This window comes from Ranitomeya imitator, chromosome 1 (assembly GCF_032444005.1).
Source record: "Ranitomeya imitator isolate aRanImi1 chromosome 1, aRanImi1.pri, whole genome shotgun sequence".
Lineage (NCBI taxonomy): Eukaryota > Metazoa > Chordata > Amphibia > Anura > Dendrobatidae > Ranitomeya > Ranitomeya imitator.
In genome coordinates, this window is record NC_091282.1 from 236,073,789 (window position 1) to 236,093,394 (window position 19,606).

General features: G+C 42.5%; 1 protein-coding gene across 1 annotated transcript in view; it reads left to right on the top strand.

Moving 5' to 3' along the window:
- TESC (tescalcin) overlaps positions 1-14,709 on the top strand; it is a 148,684-nt gene extending 133,975 nt beyond the window's left edge. Inside the window, exons 7-8 of the mRNA XM_069754700.1 lie at positions 7,263-7,310; positions 13,867-14,709. Coding sequence (XP_069610801.1) covers positions 7,263-7,310; positions 13,867-13,944 — 126 coding nt within the window. The 3' untranslated portion in view covers positions 13,945-14,709. The remainder of the gene's footprint in view (positions 1-7,262; positions 7,311-13,866) is intronic.
- The last annotated feature ends 4,897 nt before the right edge of the window (positions 14,710-19,606 follow it).

Sequence of the window (19,606 nt, forward strand, 5' to 3'; positions counted from 1 at the left end):
ACACAGACATTGCCCTGAGTAACGAGAACCTGGGCCAAAAGGGGGCAATCAGGATCACTCTCGCCCTCTCCTCCCTGATCTTCCTGAGGACTATCGGGATCAGACACATTGGGGGAACGCGTAAGCCAGAGGGAAATCCCAGTGTATTTGAAGGGAGTCTATTATACAGGGCTTGTCCGCCACCCGAAGAGAGGCGAACTTCCTGGTCTGCCTGTTCTCTCTCGTTGCGAATAGATCGATAACGGGCAATCCCCACAGGTCCACTATCTGTCTGAACACCCCTCGATCTAGAACCCATTCTCCCTGACGTAGAGAATGGCGGCTGAGGTAATCTGCCTCTGTGTTGAGCTCTCCTCGAATGTGAACGGCTGATAGAGAGCGAAAGTGGGCTTCGGCTATTTCGAGTATGTCTGTGGCGGTGTTCATTAGGGATCTTGACCTTGTACCCCCTTGATGGTTGAGATACGCCACTACTGTTGTGTTGTCTGTCTGGACTCTTACATGTGAATCCTGCAGAGATGGGAGCAACCTGAGTAAGGCCTTCTTTACTGCCGTGAGCTCTTTCCAGTTTGAGGACTCTTGAGCTTCTAAGAGAGACCATTGCCCTTGAGTCCAGACATCTCCTATGTGAGCTCCCCAACCTATTGGACTGGCATCAGTTGTGACCGTGTTGTCTGGTACTACACTCCAGCGTACTCCTTTCCCTAAATGTCTTCTGTTTAACCACCATCTCAGACTATGTAGAGTGGCGGTGGACAGCCTGAGTCTTCCGCCTAATTGCCCCTGAAGACTCTTCTCTGTATCCAAGACTTGGGCCTGCAAAACTCGAGTGTGGAATTGAGCCCACTGGACGGCTGGTATGCATGACGTTAGGGATCCCAGAAGGGACATAGCGTCTCTTAAAGTCAGATCTGGCTTCCTTGTTATAGTACTGACTTTGTGCACAATCCTCTGCTTTTTCTCCTCCGGAAGGAAACATTGTCGCACTTCCGAATCCAGCAGAATACCTAGGAAAGTCTGAGTTGTTGATGGATCGAGTCTTGACTTCTCCATATTGACTATCCAACCCAAGTCCTGTAAGGAAGATATCACATGATTTAGGCGAGTACTACACTGGCAAAAGGAATTCCCCACTACCAGGAAGTCATCCAAGTAGGGTATAATTAACGTATCTTGTTCTCTGACATAGGCCATTACTTCTGCCATGACTTTAGTAAATACCCTCGGTGCCATCGATAGACCAAAGGGCATTGCAGCAAACTGAAAGTGTCTGACCTGGTCGTTTAAGCGCACCGCCATTCTGAGGAATTGTTGATGATCCTGGTGAATGGGCAGATGGTAATACGCATCTTTTAAATCCAGGACTGTCATTTAACATCTGGGAAAGAGAAGTTTAGTTGCCGTTTTAATAGATTCCATCTTAAAGGCATGATACTCTAGATGTTTGTTTAATCTCCGTAAGTTTATGATGGATCCATCTGGTTTGGAGATTAAAAATAAAGGGGAATAGAACCCTTTCCCCTGTTGATGCTTTGGAACCTCCACAATGACTTTCTTTCGTCTTAACATTTGGACCTCTTTTTCAAGGGCCTTTTGTTGGTCTAAGGAATCAGGGGCAGTCAAGATATAAAATTCAGAAGGTCTTTCCCGGAACTCTAATTTTAACCCTGAATTAATTATACCCAGAACCCAATTGCTCGAAGTTATTTTGGCCCACTGAGCATAGAAGAATTTTAACCTGCCCTCTACTGGAAGATCTTTATTAACGATAGTTTCTTCTTGAGGAAGATGATGAAGCATTAAAGTCCGAACCTTTCTTTTTTGGGTCTGATGGTTCCCAGTCTCGGTTGTGGTAAGGTCTTCGGTATTGGAAGCGTCTCCTGAAGGTATTCCTAAAGGTAGGATTGAAAGCTTTAGGAAAACCTTTCTTCCTATCCTCAGCCTTAGCTAGGATATCATCCAATATCGGGCCAAACAGGTACTCACCCCTACATGGTATTGTACATAGTTTAGCTTTCGCCTGGGCATCCCCTTTCCAGGTCTTAAGCCACAGGGCTCGGCGAGCAGCGTTTGAGAGACCTGCTGATCTTGCCGCCAATTTTAAAGAATCCACTGACGCGTCCGCTAAATACGCCACCCCTTCACGTATTTGCGAAAGTGAGTTCAACATCTTGTCTCTGGGCACCTTGGACTTCAGCTGTTCTTCCAGTTGGGATATCCACACCATGACGGATCTAGCCGTACACGTGCTAGAGATAGCAGGTTTGAATGCCCCCGCAGTTGATTCCCATACTTTTCTCAAAAACATGTCCGCCTTCCTATCTGATGGATCTTTCAGAAGGCCCACGTCCTCCAGCGGCAAGGTACCGGCTTTAGACGTAGAAGCCACCGCTGCATCCACTTTCGGGACTTTCATCCACTCTGCCAGCTCATTATCTTCAAAGGGATACCTTCTTTTAGCTGATGACGGAAGGAAACCTTTATCCTGTTTATCCCATTCTCTCTTTATAAGAGTCTTAACCGTATCCACCACCGGGAATGCCTTACACACACAAGCCCGCAAACATTATGTCCTGTGCGGACCTTGGTTCCTTGCTCTCTGCAACACCCATGGTAGCTCGGACTCCTTTAACTAACATGTCCATGTTGTCCACCGAGAAACAAGGCCTTCCCTCTTCATCTGAGGAGGATGGAGATGAAGATCGGGAACATTCCCCTTCTTGCAGGGACAGGCTAGATCCTGGCGATACGTCCCTGCCCGACCTTTCCTGGCGGCTGCCTCTAAGGAAATAACTAATTTCCTCCCTGATGACCGCTCTAAGGTCTGATGACCGAAGGGGAGCTTCCTCTTCTAAGGTCTGAGATATGCAAGCCTGACACAGCCTTTTGGTATAACTGTCAGGCATTGGAGTCATGCATAGAGCACATTGCTTGTGCTTAGATTTAGTGGTCTTTTTTCCCTAAAACAAAGCACAAATAACAGACCATATCAGCACCAGGTGTCTGATTTAACACTCACCATAAGGCTGATTCTGTGAATACCGGTTCTGGAGGAGTAGGATCCAAATGTGACGCTGGGGCGCTCGCACGCTGCTGCCCCCGTACCACGCTGCTGCTGCTCCTTGAGCGGCCGCTACCGCTCTTACTGCGCTGTTCCGTTCCCTCTCCATGAGGGTGCTCGGCGTCCCCTACTGAGGACATGGTTGCGCGCCTCCTACCATAGGCGTGGCTCTTTTACAGCGCTGCAGCGCTCCTCCCCCGGCTTACCCCGGAAGCGTACCAACTACTTCCGGGTTCACCAGCGCCGGTGTGGACGCTGCACACCGCGCTTAACCGCGGACCAGGATGGCACTGCCCGACTCTTGGGACGCGCTCCTCATGGCCAGACGAGGGGGGGTCTGCACGCAGGACACCCCCGACGCTGCTTCCGAGCCCCCGATTCCACCGTTCCTAAAAGATACCGCGCGGAGGCATGGAGGCCCGGGTAAGACTGCTGCTGCAGGCTCCCGCCGTCCGGACAGGAACCCAAACTGGAGTGATGAGGGGGACTGCCCCTTTAAATCCTGTAGGTTCCTGTCCGGAAGGTGGGCGGATCCCCTCTCTCGTAGGGGTGCTGTCGTGGTGATAGGAAAACAATTCTTTTTTCTATGAAATAGTTTTTATTGCGTAAATACGTCAAAACATAAAAAAGGGTGCGTGGAAAAAAAACTGTAAAATAAAATGGTGCAACTTATAATCCGATTTAACGGTAGCTTACCTGGGGCCGTGGAGGGGGCTCACAGGAGGCAGGGTCGCTTCAGGATGCTGGTAGCGGCAGGAGTAGGGCCTCCCGAGATCTCAATTTGGGCATGAGCTGGCTCTGGCGGCCATTTTTCCAAAGCCCATCGCAGGGAACTGAATGGGAAAGGGGACTCCGCTCACCGGCGCTGACATCTAATGAGTGCATCGTCGCACTCCTGCTGCCGCTGGCCTCCTGAAGCAGTGACCCCATCTCCTGTGACCCCGCTCCACTGCCGCAGACTCCCCCTATAAGCTCACTTCGGATTATAAAACAAACTCCCATTTTCCTCCCAAATATGGAGGAAAGTTTGTCTTATAATCCGAAAAATACGGTAAATGTAGTATAGCTGCAATTGTTAAGCTGTCTTATCACTTTTGCCACACAGTGAAAGGCATAAAAAAAACTATTCCTGAATTGTTTGTTTTTGTTTATTCTACCTCCCAAAAATCAAAATGGAGAGATGAAAAATGTTATGAGCCCAAAAATGGTAACAATAAAAATGTCAACTAGTCCGGCAAAAAAACAAGCCCTCAGAACTCTGTCAGCAGAAATATAGAACAATTAAAGCTCTCAAAGTATGGCAACGGAAAAACTGTTTTTTTATAAAAACAAAAAAAAGCACCATTTTGTGTGTGACAGCAGCCAAATATAAAAAAACATTAGAAATCTGTTATCGCTGTAATCGCACTGACCCGATCACACAGATTGCAATACGACTCGCCGGCTGCGCCATCTTGGAGGAATTTTTTTTCTTTCTTTAGCAAGATGGTGCCACCGGCACATGCGCAATAGCAGCTATCGGATCACCTCTATATACACCGATAGCTGCTACTGCACAGATGCGGCGGGTGCCATTTTCATATGGATTTATATATATATATATATATATATATATATATATATATATACGGTGTATATATATATATATATATATATATATCTATATATATCAGGATAACCTGATTAATTATAAATACCGTAAACATGCGATTATGCTGCAGCGCAGGTGCCTCGGCTGGCGCCTGCCTGCAGGTTTTTTTTCTTCATTATGTACGTAGAATAATCATTATGTAAACTAGGGGGCAGGCCAGTGAGGGATCAGTGACCTGTCAGAAGCCATCAGTATGAATACCTAATCAGAGCACTACATGAAGACTTCCCATAGGCCACCGGGGCACGAGCATATCATTAACTCAAAACTGAAAATAAAGATTAAATAATAGTGATGAGCGAATATATTCGTTACTCGAGATTTCCCAAGCATGCTCGGGGGTCCTCCGAGTATTTTTTAGTGTCAGAGTTTGTTTTAAGCGCCGCAGCTGAATGATTTACATCTGTTAGCCAGCATAAGTACATGTGGGGATTCCCTAGCAACCAGGCAACCCCCACATGTACTTATGCTGGCTAACAGATGTAAAACATTCAGCTGAGGCGATGAAAACTAAAACTCCGAGCGCTAAAAAATACTCGGAGAACCCCCGAGCGTGCTCGGGAAATCCTGAGTAACGAGTATATTTGCTCATCACTATTAAACCACCACCACATGGCGGATTTCATCAACCCAGGTATCATTTTAACCAGTATAACTGCGCTGACCTGACACTGTCTGTAGGTTACTGTACACAATTCGGCTGACAAGTTCCCTTTAAGTGGGGTATCTTGGAGTTGTAGGTATACTTCCCGGCCTTGCACCCTTTGCATTTATGTCTCTTTGCTGTTTCTTCTTCTCATTCTTCACTTGAGCAAAGAAAGTTTCTATTTCAATGCTAGTTTTTCTTGAAGCATGTCATCTACCTGTTTTACAAAATTGTCTGCAGCTTCTTTGAGATCATCACATGATGTGATCTAGCTTTGTAGACACTCCTTCACATCCATCACCATCCGATAAGCTGTTAAAATATCCTTACCAGACATTTACGGATACTTTGGTATTGGAGAAGCTGGTTGAAAAATGCATAAAAAAATTAGGCTGTAATAATGGTTTCATATCTAAGCAGAAAATGAACACTGCTACTTCATTGAGCAGCGTAACTAATAATGCACTTTGCAAAGTTGTCTTGGTGGTATCTGAGAAAGCTAGAGTTAGAAAATGTGAATACGGCCATACATGTATTTGGCCACAAGAGATAGATGTTAACCTTCTAGGAAAGCCGTTGTAAAACATTTGCATATTAGTTGCCCCGTCGGTGAAATTACCGTTGTATTTAGTTACATCTTTGTTTCTCGAAGAAAGAAATTTCATTAGAATCTGGTACAGTGCTTCACCGCTGGTTAATTTACAGTCTACTGCAAGCAGGCTTTCATTTATTTGGTTAGTGATGTTTCTAATTATCTCCATCATAAGATTTTGCAATGTGTCAATTTGCATGGAGAACATTCTGAAATCCTTTACTTCTATCTCAACGGTTGTCTGAATGAGTAGGTAATAAAAAGCCTGTCTGCAGCCCGTCTAGGATAGCGGTAGTGGGACAGGGAAGCAGGGCATTAACTCCACCAACAAAGAAGGCTGTTTGATACTACACTACATGTGTGAGTGTTGTCTGCAAAAAAAAAAAAAAATAAAAGGGGCCATGGCTGGAAAAATGGGACCAGTAGCTTACTGTGAAATTTAGCAGCATGGCCCAGTTTGAGTCTGTCCGGTCAAGAAGATGGCCAACTCCAGCCTAGAGCAGTTGTGAGACCACATCTGGATACTGGGCTCATTCATGGAGATCTACCCTACTAACAGATATTCATAGAGTAGAACTGATCCAAAGATTAGCCATAAAACTAGCAGAAGGTCGTAAGCTCAAATCTTATGAGCCTTTAAGAACTTAAGTTAAAGAGACTGGAGGAAAAAAGAGAAAGGGGAATATGATCAAAACCATTAAATCTGGTTGAGTTTAAAAGAAGGTTAAGGAGGGAAATTTTTAACGAGAAACGTAAAAGAAAATAATAAGGGTCTCAATCTAAAAAGAGTTCACAGGTAATGTCAAAACATATTATTCTACCTAAATAGTACATTCTTGGACAAACTTTCAGCCGAAATTCTGCAATTCTTGAATTTTAAACATATATCTGTTCTAAGAAAAAAGAAATGAAAAACCACAGATATGCCCTTTGTTACCTTTGCTTTTGGCTTTAGATTAGTCAAGAAAAGCATATGTCAAGCCAAGAGGAAAGGTAACAAAGTATACATCCGTGTGAGGTACAAGGTGACCAGTCTCTAACAATTCTTGACTGCATGATACACTGTCAGGAGATGCTCATACTGTATTTCTCTGTATGTGGCCATTACAGTGATGTGAATTGCAATGCATTGAGAGTTTTGCTAGCATGTTGCGATAATGTATTAATTTTGGATACTGAGAAATTAAAGTCCTTTATGTCATTCACAGAAAGGCATGGGTAGATGCTTCTGCCTAAGGGCATATTAGATGAATCATGACATCCATCTTCTATGGTTTTATATTTCAAGCTGTGTTGTTTTTTCATTGAATAGGAACCTGACCAGATATATGAAGGAATCACCTTTGAAGATTTTTTGAAGGTAACTTTAATAAAAACACAGTATTTTACCTGATACACAGAAATTTTTACTTTATTCTGCAAAAAAAAAAGTTGTTGAGCCTCTGAAAAGCTGGGATTAAGTGTTTATATGGATGTCAACAGATCCTACTAACCTCCACTATATCTTATGTGTATGATCAAGTATATATACTTAATTTATCAATGCATGTCTACATATTAAGAGCTATAAAATTCAAAATGGCAAAGACATCTAATTATCCCTGAAAGTGGAAGGAAGATTGTACAACAGCCCCCATTATATGGCATATGTACGATCCTTTGACGTTTTTTGAGATGTTCATACACATAAGAACAAAGTAGTCCATGAACTTAGGCACTGCTGGCCAACTATTAGTGGATATCGAGTCTTCCCAACTCTTCTACGATACACTCCCTGACAGAAGTTATGTTGCTTATCCATGTTATGTAAATAAAAGCTGATAACCTGACGTTAAATTCATCCATTGGTTGTATAAATGATTCTTTTGAAAGCTGAAACCCTCTGAAATGTGGTTTAGGTTAAGAAAATAAATTGGCATCAATGCAGAAATATTGATCAGTTAATGGACATAGAATGGTCAGATTTTGGCAAGACAAAAGTTTTGTCGCCTGGTCATATAATGCACCCAATCCTAGTTTACATCCTCACCTGTGCTCAGTAAATGATCGGTTAATTACTGTGCGTGTATAAAAAGAAACCCAGCACCCCAGACTTTCACTTGCCAAAAATCCACCCTGCAACCAAAGCCTGGATTATCAAGAGGCTGAAGACCAGATCCACTACAGAGGTGGCTGGCACCTTTAATGTGTCTCAGCGTCAAGTACAAAGAATTAAAAAAAGATTTGAAGAGACTGAAGATTTGTTTGACAAGCCCAGGTCCGGCAGACTCCGCAAGACGACTCTGCAAGACAACTGCTCAGGAGGAACGTTTGTTGGTTAGAAAATCCAAAGCAAGCCCCTCTTCCACTGCAGCAGAGCTCCAACAGGCCTGGTCACCTCAGGTCTCTGTGTCAACTAGAACAGTTTGTAGGATTCTGTCTCAAAATGGCCTCCATGGTCGAATCAGTGCCCAGAAGCCAGCACTAAACAAAAGGCAAATAAAAAAAACGTGTGGCATTGGCAAAGACTCACAGCCTGCTAACAGATGGATGCTGGAAAAGTGGCAGAAGGTGGATTTCTCTGATGAATCTTCAGTAGAATTACACCACAGCTGCCGCAAATACTGCAGGAGACCTACTGGAGCCCGTATGGATCCAAAATACACCCAGAAAATAGTTAAATTTGGTGGTGGAAAGATCATGGTCTGGGGTTACATTCAGTATGGGGGTGTGCGAAACATTTGCAAGGTGGAAGGCAATATCAAAAGCCTAAAATATCAAGAAGTATTAGCTACCTCTTATATTCCAAATCATAAAAGGGGTCAAATTCTGCAGCAGGATTGTGATCCATCTCATACATCCATCTCTACAACAAAGTTCCTTCAGGCAAAAAAGATCAAGGTGCTCAAGGACCTGCCAGCCCAGTCACCAGATATGAACATCATTGAGTATGTCTGGGGTAGGATGAAAGAGGAAGCTTGGAAGACAAAACCAAAGAATCTAGATGAACTCTGGGAGGCATGTAAGACTGCATTCTTTGCTATTCCTGATGACTTCATTAATAAATTGTATGAATCATTGTTAAACCGCATGGATGCAGTCCTTCAAGCTCATGGAAGTCACACAAAATATTAAATATGACTCTAATAGCACCACAACTTCATTCACAAAATGTTATGCAACATATATTTGTATTTTAAGTTCATTATTTGTTTGAATATCACATTACTTTCTGTGGGCTGTTATGATCCGGTGACCTTGGAGCTGCATGAGAACTTTCACTGGAGAAAGTGGCCACTATACTGACCGCAAACCTGCAGTCCTTGATAGCTCAAAGGGTGCATACACTAACAAAATCATGCATTGCAAAGAAAAAAATAATCAACCATTAAAACAAGAGGATTAAGGGTGTTGCTCACAAGAGCTTGCAATCTGTAAGTCTTCATTAAACAATTGTAAGGAAATGGCTGCCATGGAATATTATCTTATCCTTGCGATATTGCTATCAAGCTACAGTGATTGCTGTTGCCACTGTTAATTCATGAACAGTATGGATATTTGTATTGAGGGCTGGGCTGCCTCCCCATACGATTCAAGACACTACACCCAACCAAAGGTGCAGCATAGTATGTGTACACTCATCATTATTGAATTCATTGGCATTGTTATGACCCAACTCTTCACTATGGAATTCAAGTTTTTTATTCAGTCTCATTGCCAAAAGTGTATAAAGTCCAACCCCAGCCATGGTTCATAACATTTCCAGAAGAATGGATCATTCTGAATAGTAAGCAAGTGGGGCTTCATGCTATGGGTTTGCATGGTAGAGCAGCAGCATGAAGCCAAACATCACCACGCACAATGCTAAGCGTTGGATTGAGGGTTTAAAACTCATCTCTAGTGATGAGCGAGTATACTTGTTGCTCGGGTTTTCCCAAGCACGCTCGGGTGGTCTCCGAGTATTTGTTAGTGTTCGGAGATTTAGTTTTCATCGCGACAGCTGAATAATTTACAGCTACTAGCCAGTTTGATTACATCTGGGGATTCCCTAGCAACCAGGCAACCCCCACATGTACTCAGGCTGGATGGTAGCTGTAAATCATCGCTGCTGCGATGAAAACTAAATATCCGAACACTAACAAAAACTCGGAGACCACCTGAGCGTGCTCGGGAAAAGCCAAGCAACGAGTACACTCGCTCATCACTACTCATCTCCATTGGATTCTGGAGTAGTGGAAACATGTTCTATGGAGTGACAAATCATTATTTTCTATCTGGGAGTTTCATATAAGGGTCAGGTTTCTGTAAATGCAAGGAGGACATTACCAGCCTGACTGCCTTGTGCCAACTGTAACGTTTGATGGAGGAGGGATAATGCTCTGATTTCAAGTTTCAGCGACTGCTATAGCTTCCTTATTTCCGGGAAATCTTAATACATCAGCACACCAAGACATTTTATACTATTGTATGCTTCCAATTTTGTGGAAACAGTTTGGGGAAGGCTCTTTCTTGTTCCAGAAGGGCTTTGCCCAGTGAACAAAGAAAGGTCCATAAAGGCATGGTTGGGGAACATTGGTTTGAAGAACTCGATTTACTACACAGAGAGCTGAACTCAAATTCATCAAACATCTTTGGTATGAAATAGAACAGATATTGCAGCCAATAGCTCTGCTCTAACATCAGTGCCAGATGTAACAAATGGTCTTCTGGGTGAATTTCAGGGCCAAATTCCCACCGAAGAATGATAGTTGTTTAAGCTGCAAAGTGGGGTCCAACTCCATAATACTCTATGCCGATGGATTAGGAATGGGATGTCATAAAGCTCCTGTAGGTGTAATGTGTAGCAGCCCCCATACTTTTGTCCATATAGTTTATTAGACTCAGCGTTTATCAGAAAAAAAATTAAAAATCTTTTTAATAGTTTCATTTCTGTATTACTATATGGTGTTAAACAACGTTGAGATGAACACACAATATTGCAGCAAAAAATGCTATTCTAGAGGAGTAGCCTTCTTACAGAAGACAATGATACAAGTGATATACTGTATGTCAAACAAGCATTTGATCGAGATGAGAGATGGTATTCCCAAAGACTACAGTTTGAAAGTGAACCTGAAATTAAAGGTGCTAAGTTATGTATCCCAAAAGTAGCTGACAGCTGCTATAGGTATTTAAGCTCTCATTAGCTACTACTTCTGAAGTCAAGTTGTCACCCCAGTGTGTGCAGACCTTGCCCTAGATATTGAAGGCTTCTGCTCCTTCTTTAAAGGCAGTTTTCTACAGCAGATTTCATTACATATAAGAGACTGAACTAATTAATTTCATAGGTCATAATTCCTGGGGGATTGCTCAGCTGGTCATACACATGCGATAGCGGTTGACCAAACAGCCTTCTCTTCCAGCCTCACCATGGACCTAAACATTAGGCTCAGCCATGTGCTCATATGTCTTCAGTGGAGAAAAATGAAAAAGCTGGCCCTGAACGCTCTAGAACCGAGTTATCACCCAACAAAAAAAGGGTTGGGTGTTTAAATTCATACTGCCCGATTATGTTCTTCCCTCACGGTATCTGTAGGGGAAGAGATGCGAGCTTCTCATACACATTAGATTGACAGCTAATATGAGCGACTTTGCCCAACATTAACCTGTTGTATATGGGAGTCTTTAGAGAGACATCAGTGTAAACTCAGTAATAAGCAAGGAGTCCTCTGCCGTCTATGTCCATCACTGGATTATTCAGAGGGTTCCTTTTTCTTAAAGGGAATCTGTCACCCCCAAAATCGTATATGAGCTGCGGCCACCGGCATCAGGGGCTTATCTACAGCATTCTGTAATGCTGTAGATAAGCCCCCGATGTAACCTGAAAGATGAGAAGTAAAGGTTATATTATACTCGCCCAGGGGCTGTCCGGGTCCAGCGCCTCCTATCTTCATCAGATGATGTCCTCTTCTTGCCGCGGCTCCGGCGTACATTGTCTGCCCTGTTGAGGCAGAGCACAGTATTGCAGTGCACAAGCGCCAGGGCCTCTCTGACCTTTCCCAGTGCCTGCGCACTGCAGTACTTTGCTCTGCCCTCAACAGGGCTGACAAAGTACGCCTACGCCGGAGCCGCGGCAAGAAGACAAGAAGAGGACGTCATCTGATGAAGATAGGCGGTGCTGGACCGGATCTCGACGCCCATCAACCACGGACGGCAGCGGGACTGCCCCTGGTTGAGTATAATATAACCTTTATTTCTCATCTTTCAGGTTACATCGGGGGCTTATCTACAACATTACAGAATGCTGTAGATAAGCCCCTGATGCCGGTGGCCGCAGCTCATATACGATTTTGGGGGTGACAGATTCCCTTTAAAGCCCACATTTACATTTATGATTGCCCAAAATGGCCAATATAGGCTGGATCAGCCATCAATCTATTATGTATGTGGACCATTGAACCCTCCCCAAAAAGATAAGGTTTAAGTAGTGAGAATCTCTATGCTGTTTTGTTCCCTGACAGTTCAGCCAAAGGGGAGTTTTCTCTTCTGCTCCCCCCATAGAAAACGCACAAGCTAAACATTCATGTGTCTGGGGGAGTGCAGATGACCAGTTGTCAGTCAAACCAGCAATTGCATATTATGTTCACTTTTTAGGTGTTCCTAGAAGTTAATCACCTTCCGCCCCAATCATATCATTATGAAGACACATGCCTGAATGTGTGCCTGGAGAGTGTCAAACCAGATTTCCTATCAGAAGCAAGATCCTCATTTGTCCACCAATTAATATATCAGACAAAATCCTTGGCTTTCATTTATGGTGTACAAAAACTATGACATGATGTATTTGCAGGTTCCCTCACCACTCTATTTTCTTAAATAATTATACTACCTACTGTATAATCGGTGCTGACAGTTTCAGACTGTAGAGACCCACACCTTCATAAGATGTAATGGTGACACCCAGTTGTCATAGTTGTAGCATTAACATACACTCGGCAACATTGAAATGGCAACACCAAGAAGGAAAAGCTGTTACATTCTGGAAATCACAGGATCGATAGACATGGTAATAACATATAAATTATGAAAAAATGGAAACCACATTTTACAAACATCTCAGATAGGCGTAGGAGCACCATGTGTAGGAATACAAACACACCTGGAGACCATGTTAGCAACTCTATGAAAAGGACTTTACAAGGGAACATCACACTGGTCCTACTCCTGGGATTAGGGTATGGGGTGACATAATTTACAGTAACCGGACACCGCTAGTCTTCATTCCAGGTGTATGAACAGCTCAGCCTTACATTGATTTGATGGTTGGACCAGTAGTAGAGCCATTTCTCCAGTGTGTCCCAGGAGCTTTTTTTTTTCAACACGACAACCACTGGCCACGTGTCTTGCGCTATTGTGAGCATCCTGTGTTGCCTAAACCTGCTACCATGGTCTGCGGCTCCCATTGAGCACATCTGGGACATCATTGGTCATCAATTGTAAAGGAAGCTGCCAGCAGAGAATCTTGATTGTTTGTGTGCCCAAGTGCATTAGACAACGTTAACCTCCTTTATAGAAGCTAAGGCGTTAAAGTGTGAGTATTCCTCATTCTCAATATTGAATAAATTGAGATCTTAAGATTTTGTTTCTTTTTATTTTTAATTTTCATATCACTAATATTCATCCAGTGATATCCAGAGTTCCACAACTTTTCCTTTTTGGAGTTGCAATTTGAATGTTGAAGAGTTTGGATATAAGAGAAATAACAGAGAAATGGCACAAGGCAGAGATATGAGATGATCCTCAACTACTATATTATATTATTGGAAATTTGCGTTTATGGCGTGTAATCAGACCACTGACTTTTCTATGGATAACTGTAACACCTAATCTACAGGACGTTTCTCGTATGTATTGACGTTAGTAACTAGATTTATATTTCTACAATTTTCTTTTTCTAGATCTGGGAGGGAATTGATATTGAAACCAAAATGCACGTCAGATTCCTGAACATGGACACCATACCTTCCTGCCACTGAGTCCCCTGCAGCTGGTGAACAGTCGCCAACTTGTCATGGATGAGAGTAAATCATGATGCATACGGTTTAACGGTGATAATGGGGTCTTAGACGTTAATGAATATATTGTCGCAGAAATTAATCAATTTGAATAAATTGAAGATTTATTTTTAAGAATTTGGAACTTTTTTTCATTTAGACTGTAAGGTACCGTAACTAGTTCATGAGTTATCATTTCGGTGGGAAGTAATTTAAATGGATTGTCCGAAGATGACAACTCCATCGGTATGCCCTATTACGGCATGTGGACCCCATAAGTATGTGTGGGTGGCTTTGTCCCTCATTCAGATCCTTCTCTACAAGAAGAAGAGAATCCATGAAACCAGATACAGGCAGCTTTCCCACATATACTTATAACTATAGAAATAAATGGATATTAAAATACTTCACACAAGATCTGAACTCTGGAACGTTATTTATTTTTGTTTTGTCAGGTTAGATGTAGGTTAGCCGGGGAGAGGTTGGTCATGACGGTAGGGCTTCTTTCTTGGACTGAGATTGTGTTTTTCTATGCAAGTCTATGCTTAAAAGATTCTAAGGAATATTGTATGTTAAGCACTCACTAAAGCTATATTAGCTGACAGACTACTGATTGATATGGTAATAGTAATAGAAGCAGTGGTTTATGGTATTCAGGAAATGTAAAAGATTGTAATGTAAAAGATCGACATAAAAACATGCCTAAAATCCTCAAATTGCTAATAAATTCTTTGGTGTAACCAGTAACATGACCAGGATTCTTTAGTATCTATAGATTTAACAACAAAGAACCCACCACAGAATACATGTGACCCCGGCTTTTACTTTTAACAGCCAAGCAGATGCTCATTTGGCCTTCTCTGTGGGATGTTAATCCAAAAAAAACAAGGTGTAAATCTAGTAATAAGTCCAGGTACCACAAATGCCATCTCAAGACTTGATCTACTCCTTCAAGAAGAACCTGAACCTTGTCATAGATCATAAATGGTCGCTTTAAAGCCACGAGAATTAATGTGTTGGCATACAATTGGCATGTGGAGCGTTCTTGATACACAATCTGTGGTGCTCATCTTGGTAGAGGTAAGTGAAAGATAAAACCAAGAAAATTAAAGCTTTCCATACAGAAGATCATTCCTCACAACAGAATCAAAGTAATGGATCCTGATATTTTTCTGCCACTGGCGAGTGCCAAACCTCATCCAGTCAAAGACACAATAAAGCGAGTGCATGCGATACATATTATTAGAAATTGTATATCATGGAACTATACTCATGTGATGTTGGGGTTTCCTTTGATTTTTGGGGCTGCCCAGACTCTGTCATGATTCAGCAGTCTGCAGTCACAAAGGACGACTACAGACTTTTGTCCAGTGTGCGGTATTCTTTCTAGTTGGCGGTCATGCGGTCAATTTGCCTACTTGTGGTCACATGCTGAATTAACTCGGTCATCTTCTCTCAATAGAAGAGAATTTCGAGAAGTCATATGAGTATCTTACACATGTGGTCACGTAACTTCCGAGTAGCACGGGGAATGCCAGGAATTTCATTTGAATAACTGCAGACTTTTGTACAAGTTCACCACCCCCTTTAACAAACCCACAATGTCAGATGTATCCTCTATATTTGTTGTGTAGCTCCACAGTTTATATGATTTACTCTTCCGGTGGGATTCTGACCTCCTGGCAGGAAGAGGGTATACCCTAGCAGTAAATGTAGGCAGCACAAAACTAGATAAAACAGGCACAAACTGCATCTTCTTAGATGTAGGAGACACTTTTCCTAATGCCACCTCTTGGTTCGCTTACGTCTACACCAATATTTCGGGTCCGTGCAATCCATTAATAATATATGTCACATATTACTACTTGTGTTACAAATACACCATTATTTAGATATTTTTAAAGGGAGTCTGTCAGCACAAAACAAAGGTTCAAACCAAGCACGGACACTTACGGCACCCTTGGCACGACTGGGCCGTTATGTGCACTACTTCTTTCCATCTCTGACTCCTGTGAAGTCAGAGATGTTAAGGAAGAGAAGGGAAAATAGAAGCAAATAGGTGTGAAGTTGCTCTGAACTGTTCGATCAGTCATTTTATGCTGATAAATGTCCATTAAAACTGTCTAGGGAGGGAAAAATACTAGAAATCTGGCACATGGCAAGTATTCCAGCTTTTGCTGCAATTTACCTAGTAAATCTTCACACTCACCATTTTTAAATGTAATGGCTACATAAGGCAGTACTTCATTATGTGTGAACTGTATGGTCACTGAAAGGTTGGAGAAGATACAGAAATAGCGAAGTACAGTGTATGCTGACGGACAGTGGACTCTGCAGTGCATTAACATAGTAACATAGTTAGTGAGGCCGAAAAAAGACATTTGTCCATCCAGTTCAGCCTATATTCCATCATAATAAATCCCCAGATCTACGTCCTTCTACAGAACCTAATAATTGTATGATACAATATTGTTCTGCTCCAGGAAGACATCCAGGCCTCTCTTGAACCCCTCGACTGAGTTCGCAATCACCACCTCCTCAGGCAAGCAATTCCAGATTCTCACTGCCCTAACAGTAAAGAATCCTCTTCTATGTTGGTGGAAAAACCTTCTCTCCTCCAGACGCAAAGAATGCCCCCTTGTGCCTGTCACCTTCCTTGGTATAAACAGATCCTCAGCGAGATATTTGTATTTGTATTTGTACAGGGCCGGCTGTCAGTCAGTAGCGGGGCTCAGTTACAGCCGCCACTCACTATGCTGACTGAAGCCAGCTGCACCACTATGACTGAAAGCTGGAGTCTGCCGGGGGTAATAAAGTTCCTCTTGGTAGCAGGGCTTTCAGTGCATTGGCCGGGCAGCTCTGGGACGCTATTAAGCTGCAGATTAAGTTTACATCACCCATTGGTTGACTTCCTTTGTATCAAAATTTTGGAACATTTTGCTTTTTTAGAACAGTGTTGCACATTACACCATGCATCCTATTCCACTAAATCATGCTACAAGTCGCTAAAAACACGTAAATATAGTACAAGTCATGAAAGACAGTTTTCTGGTGCTTTCAGCTTGATAACTCTTTACCATGGAGATTTGTGCTGCACAATAACACGTCGTATTACACAATGTCAAGTGACAATAATTGTATGAACCTGTCACGGTGGACGTGCTGTGTGTCATGGAGCAAGAGAGCGGAACAGATTCCTATATAATAAAGAGTCAGGATAGCCTTTATCTTCTTCCCTGCTCCTGCTTGGCGTCACAGGATGGATAGCAGCAGTGGTGGCATGATCAGGACTGCAGCCGACCTGCAAAGGACAAGTAACAGTTTGTGCCGTCACTACTCACTGGTCATTATTACACCTCAGTGACGATTACAGATGGCTGTGAAATAAAGATACCTCGCATAGAAGATTTGATTCTGGCTTTAATATTTGATTAAATAAATTCAGCTTCAGCTCAAAACACAAAACAGACTAATCACATTCCCCAAGCGATCAGCGTGGAATAATTGGATCGCTTCTTCATAGTGATAAGAGAACGTGCTCGGATAAGGGGTTTTCTCAGCAAGCTTGGGTATTACCCAAGTGTCTTCAGCGTGATCAAAAAATATGTTCAAGGCAATCCATGCATGTGTTATGGCTGTCGAATAGCCGCGAGACATGCAGCTGCGAGGACTCGCACGCCAAAGACACTCGGTTAGTACCCGAGCATGCTGAGATAACACCTTATCAGAGCACGTTCGACGGTCTGAATGACATCTGTCCCTATGTGCCATTGCTTTTACTTGTCAGCAACATTGTGGCATCTTATGTACTTCTGGAAAGAACTTGGAAAGAGAAGAAGCTCTAAGAATAGGACACAGTAATTGGAAAATATTCCACACATCACAATGTGACTCCTGCGGCTCGTTGTTCCTTACATTCTAATGTCAATCAGTAACAAGAAACTTGGAATAAAAATGTGCTCCAGATGTGACAATCCTCAGACTTTAGGCCAAACCCCATGACATTCAGCAGTGGTGCACACAGGGCATGGACTCCGGAATTTTCTCATAAATTATGGTCACACAGCGGCCAGTCGTAAATCTGCAATAAGGAATGTGTTGCATTTCTCTATCGTCTGCAATAGGACATAGGATTACAACACACTTTTAGCACTTTTTTAGCATGAGGGAATGTTTAACATGATTATTGCTTTATGTTACTAGGGTTAAAGTGTTGCACATTGTTTGATGCATTTGTGGCATCTTTAGGTCATTTTTACTCCAGCCAATTAATAGTGAGAATTGCAACTTTTTTGTGACTGCAATTCATGAATCTGGAATATTGCTAATCATGGTCACTTTCCCACCCGCATTTCAAAAATTGGTGAGGGTGACATGAAATCTCAAAAAAAAATCCTTACAATATTTTGATGACAAAACACCACCGTAAAAATCTTTATAAATGCCCCCACTTAAGTTCTTGATCAATAACACACAATGAGAGAATCTTAAATATGATGTCTCCTGAAGTGAAATTCTAAAACTGAAGGGAATTTGCAGCAGGCTTTTGCTATGTAATCTGAGATCCGCAAAATGTAAAAGCACAGACCCAGATTCAAGTGATGTGTCACTTTCTAGGCTGTGTGTTGCTGTTAATAAATTCAGTGTTTTATCAGCAGGATATTATCCCTACAGGACTAGGTGTCTTGTGCCATATAGTCCTGCTTCCTGCCTATGCACAGTGTACACAGGAAGCTGCCAATCAGTGGTGTGGGCGCAGTTATACAGAGATCAGCATTCAGAAAACTGCTAGATCTGCAGCTGAGAAAACAGTGATTGTACCAAAATGAAAGGAAGCAGCACATGCACATCCAGTGACACATCGCTGGAATCAGGGTCTCTTCCCTTACATCAGGCTGGTTCCAGATGACATAACAAAACCCTGGTGACATATTCCTTTTAGGTGAAAACTAGTTTACATATCTAAGCTTTATGCTCAAATGTGATTGCTGGAACACTCTGACCCAAAGTCTAATGCTGAAGTTATGAGACATTTTGAGAGTATTTTCCTCTTATGATTTTGGTCTGTGGCAGAATTGTCATAGACCATAAACCTAGTGTATAACATCTGCAATGACAAGTGTAAGCATTACGGCTCTCTCAGACGTCAGTGATCATTGGTCCGATCTCGGATCGCCATGCACGGACTGGACGCTCGTCTCCCAACCCGAGGGTGCATTGCAATCAGAGATCGGACCGATAGTCATTGATGTCTGAAAGCGTTCTCACCCATAGCAATTAGTCAGATAAAGGCCATATTTTTGGTCTTAGTACGATCCGACAAAACATCACATTGGATCGCATCCGGACCAATATTAGTCTACAGGGCCTGGCATATGTCAAACTTTTTCCTCAGACAGAATGGAGAAGATGGAGACATTTTTTTCTTCATCTTCTTTTAATCCAAGAGAATCGGATCTCGCTGTCCTCATGCTCTCAGTTTGATCAGAGTGTGATCTGCATAATGGACCCGATTCTCTCATGAGGGAATATACTCTATTCTCCTGGCCTAATTCTATCATAGTAACATAGTAACATAGTTAGTAAGGCCGAAAAAAGACATTTGTCCATCCAGTTCAGCCTATATTCCATCATAATAAATACC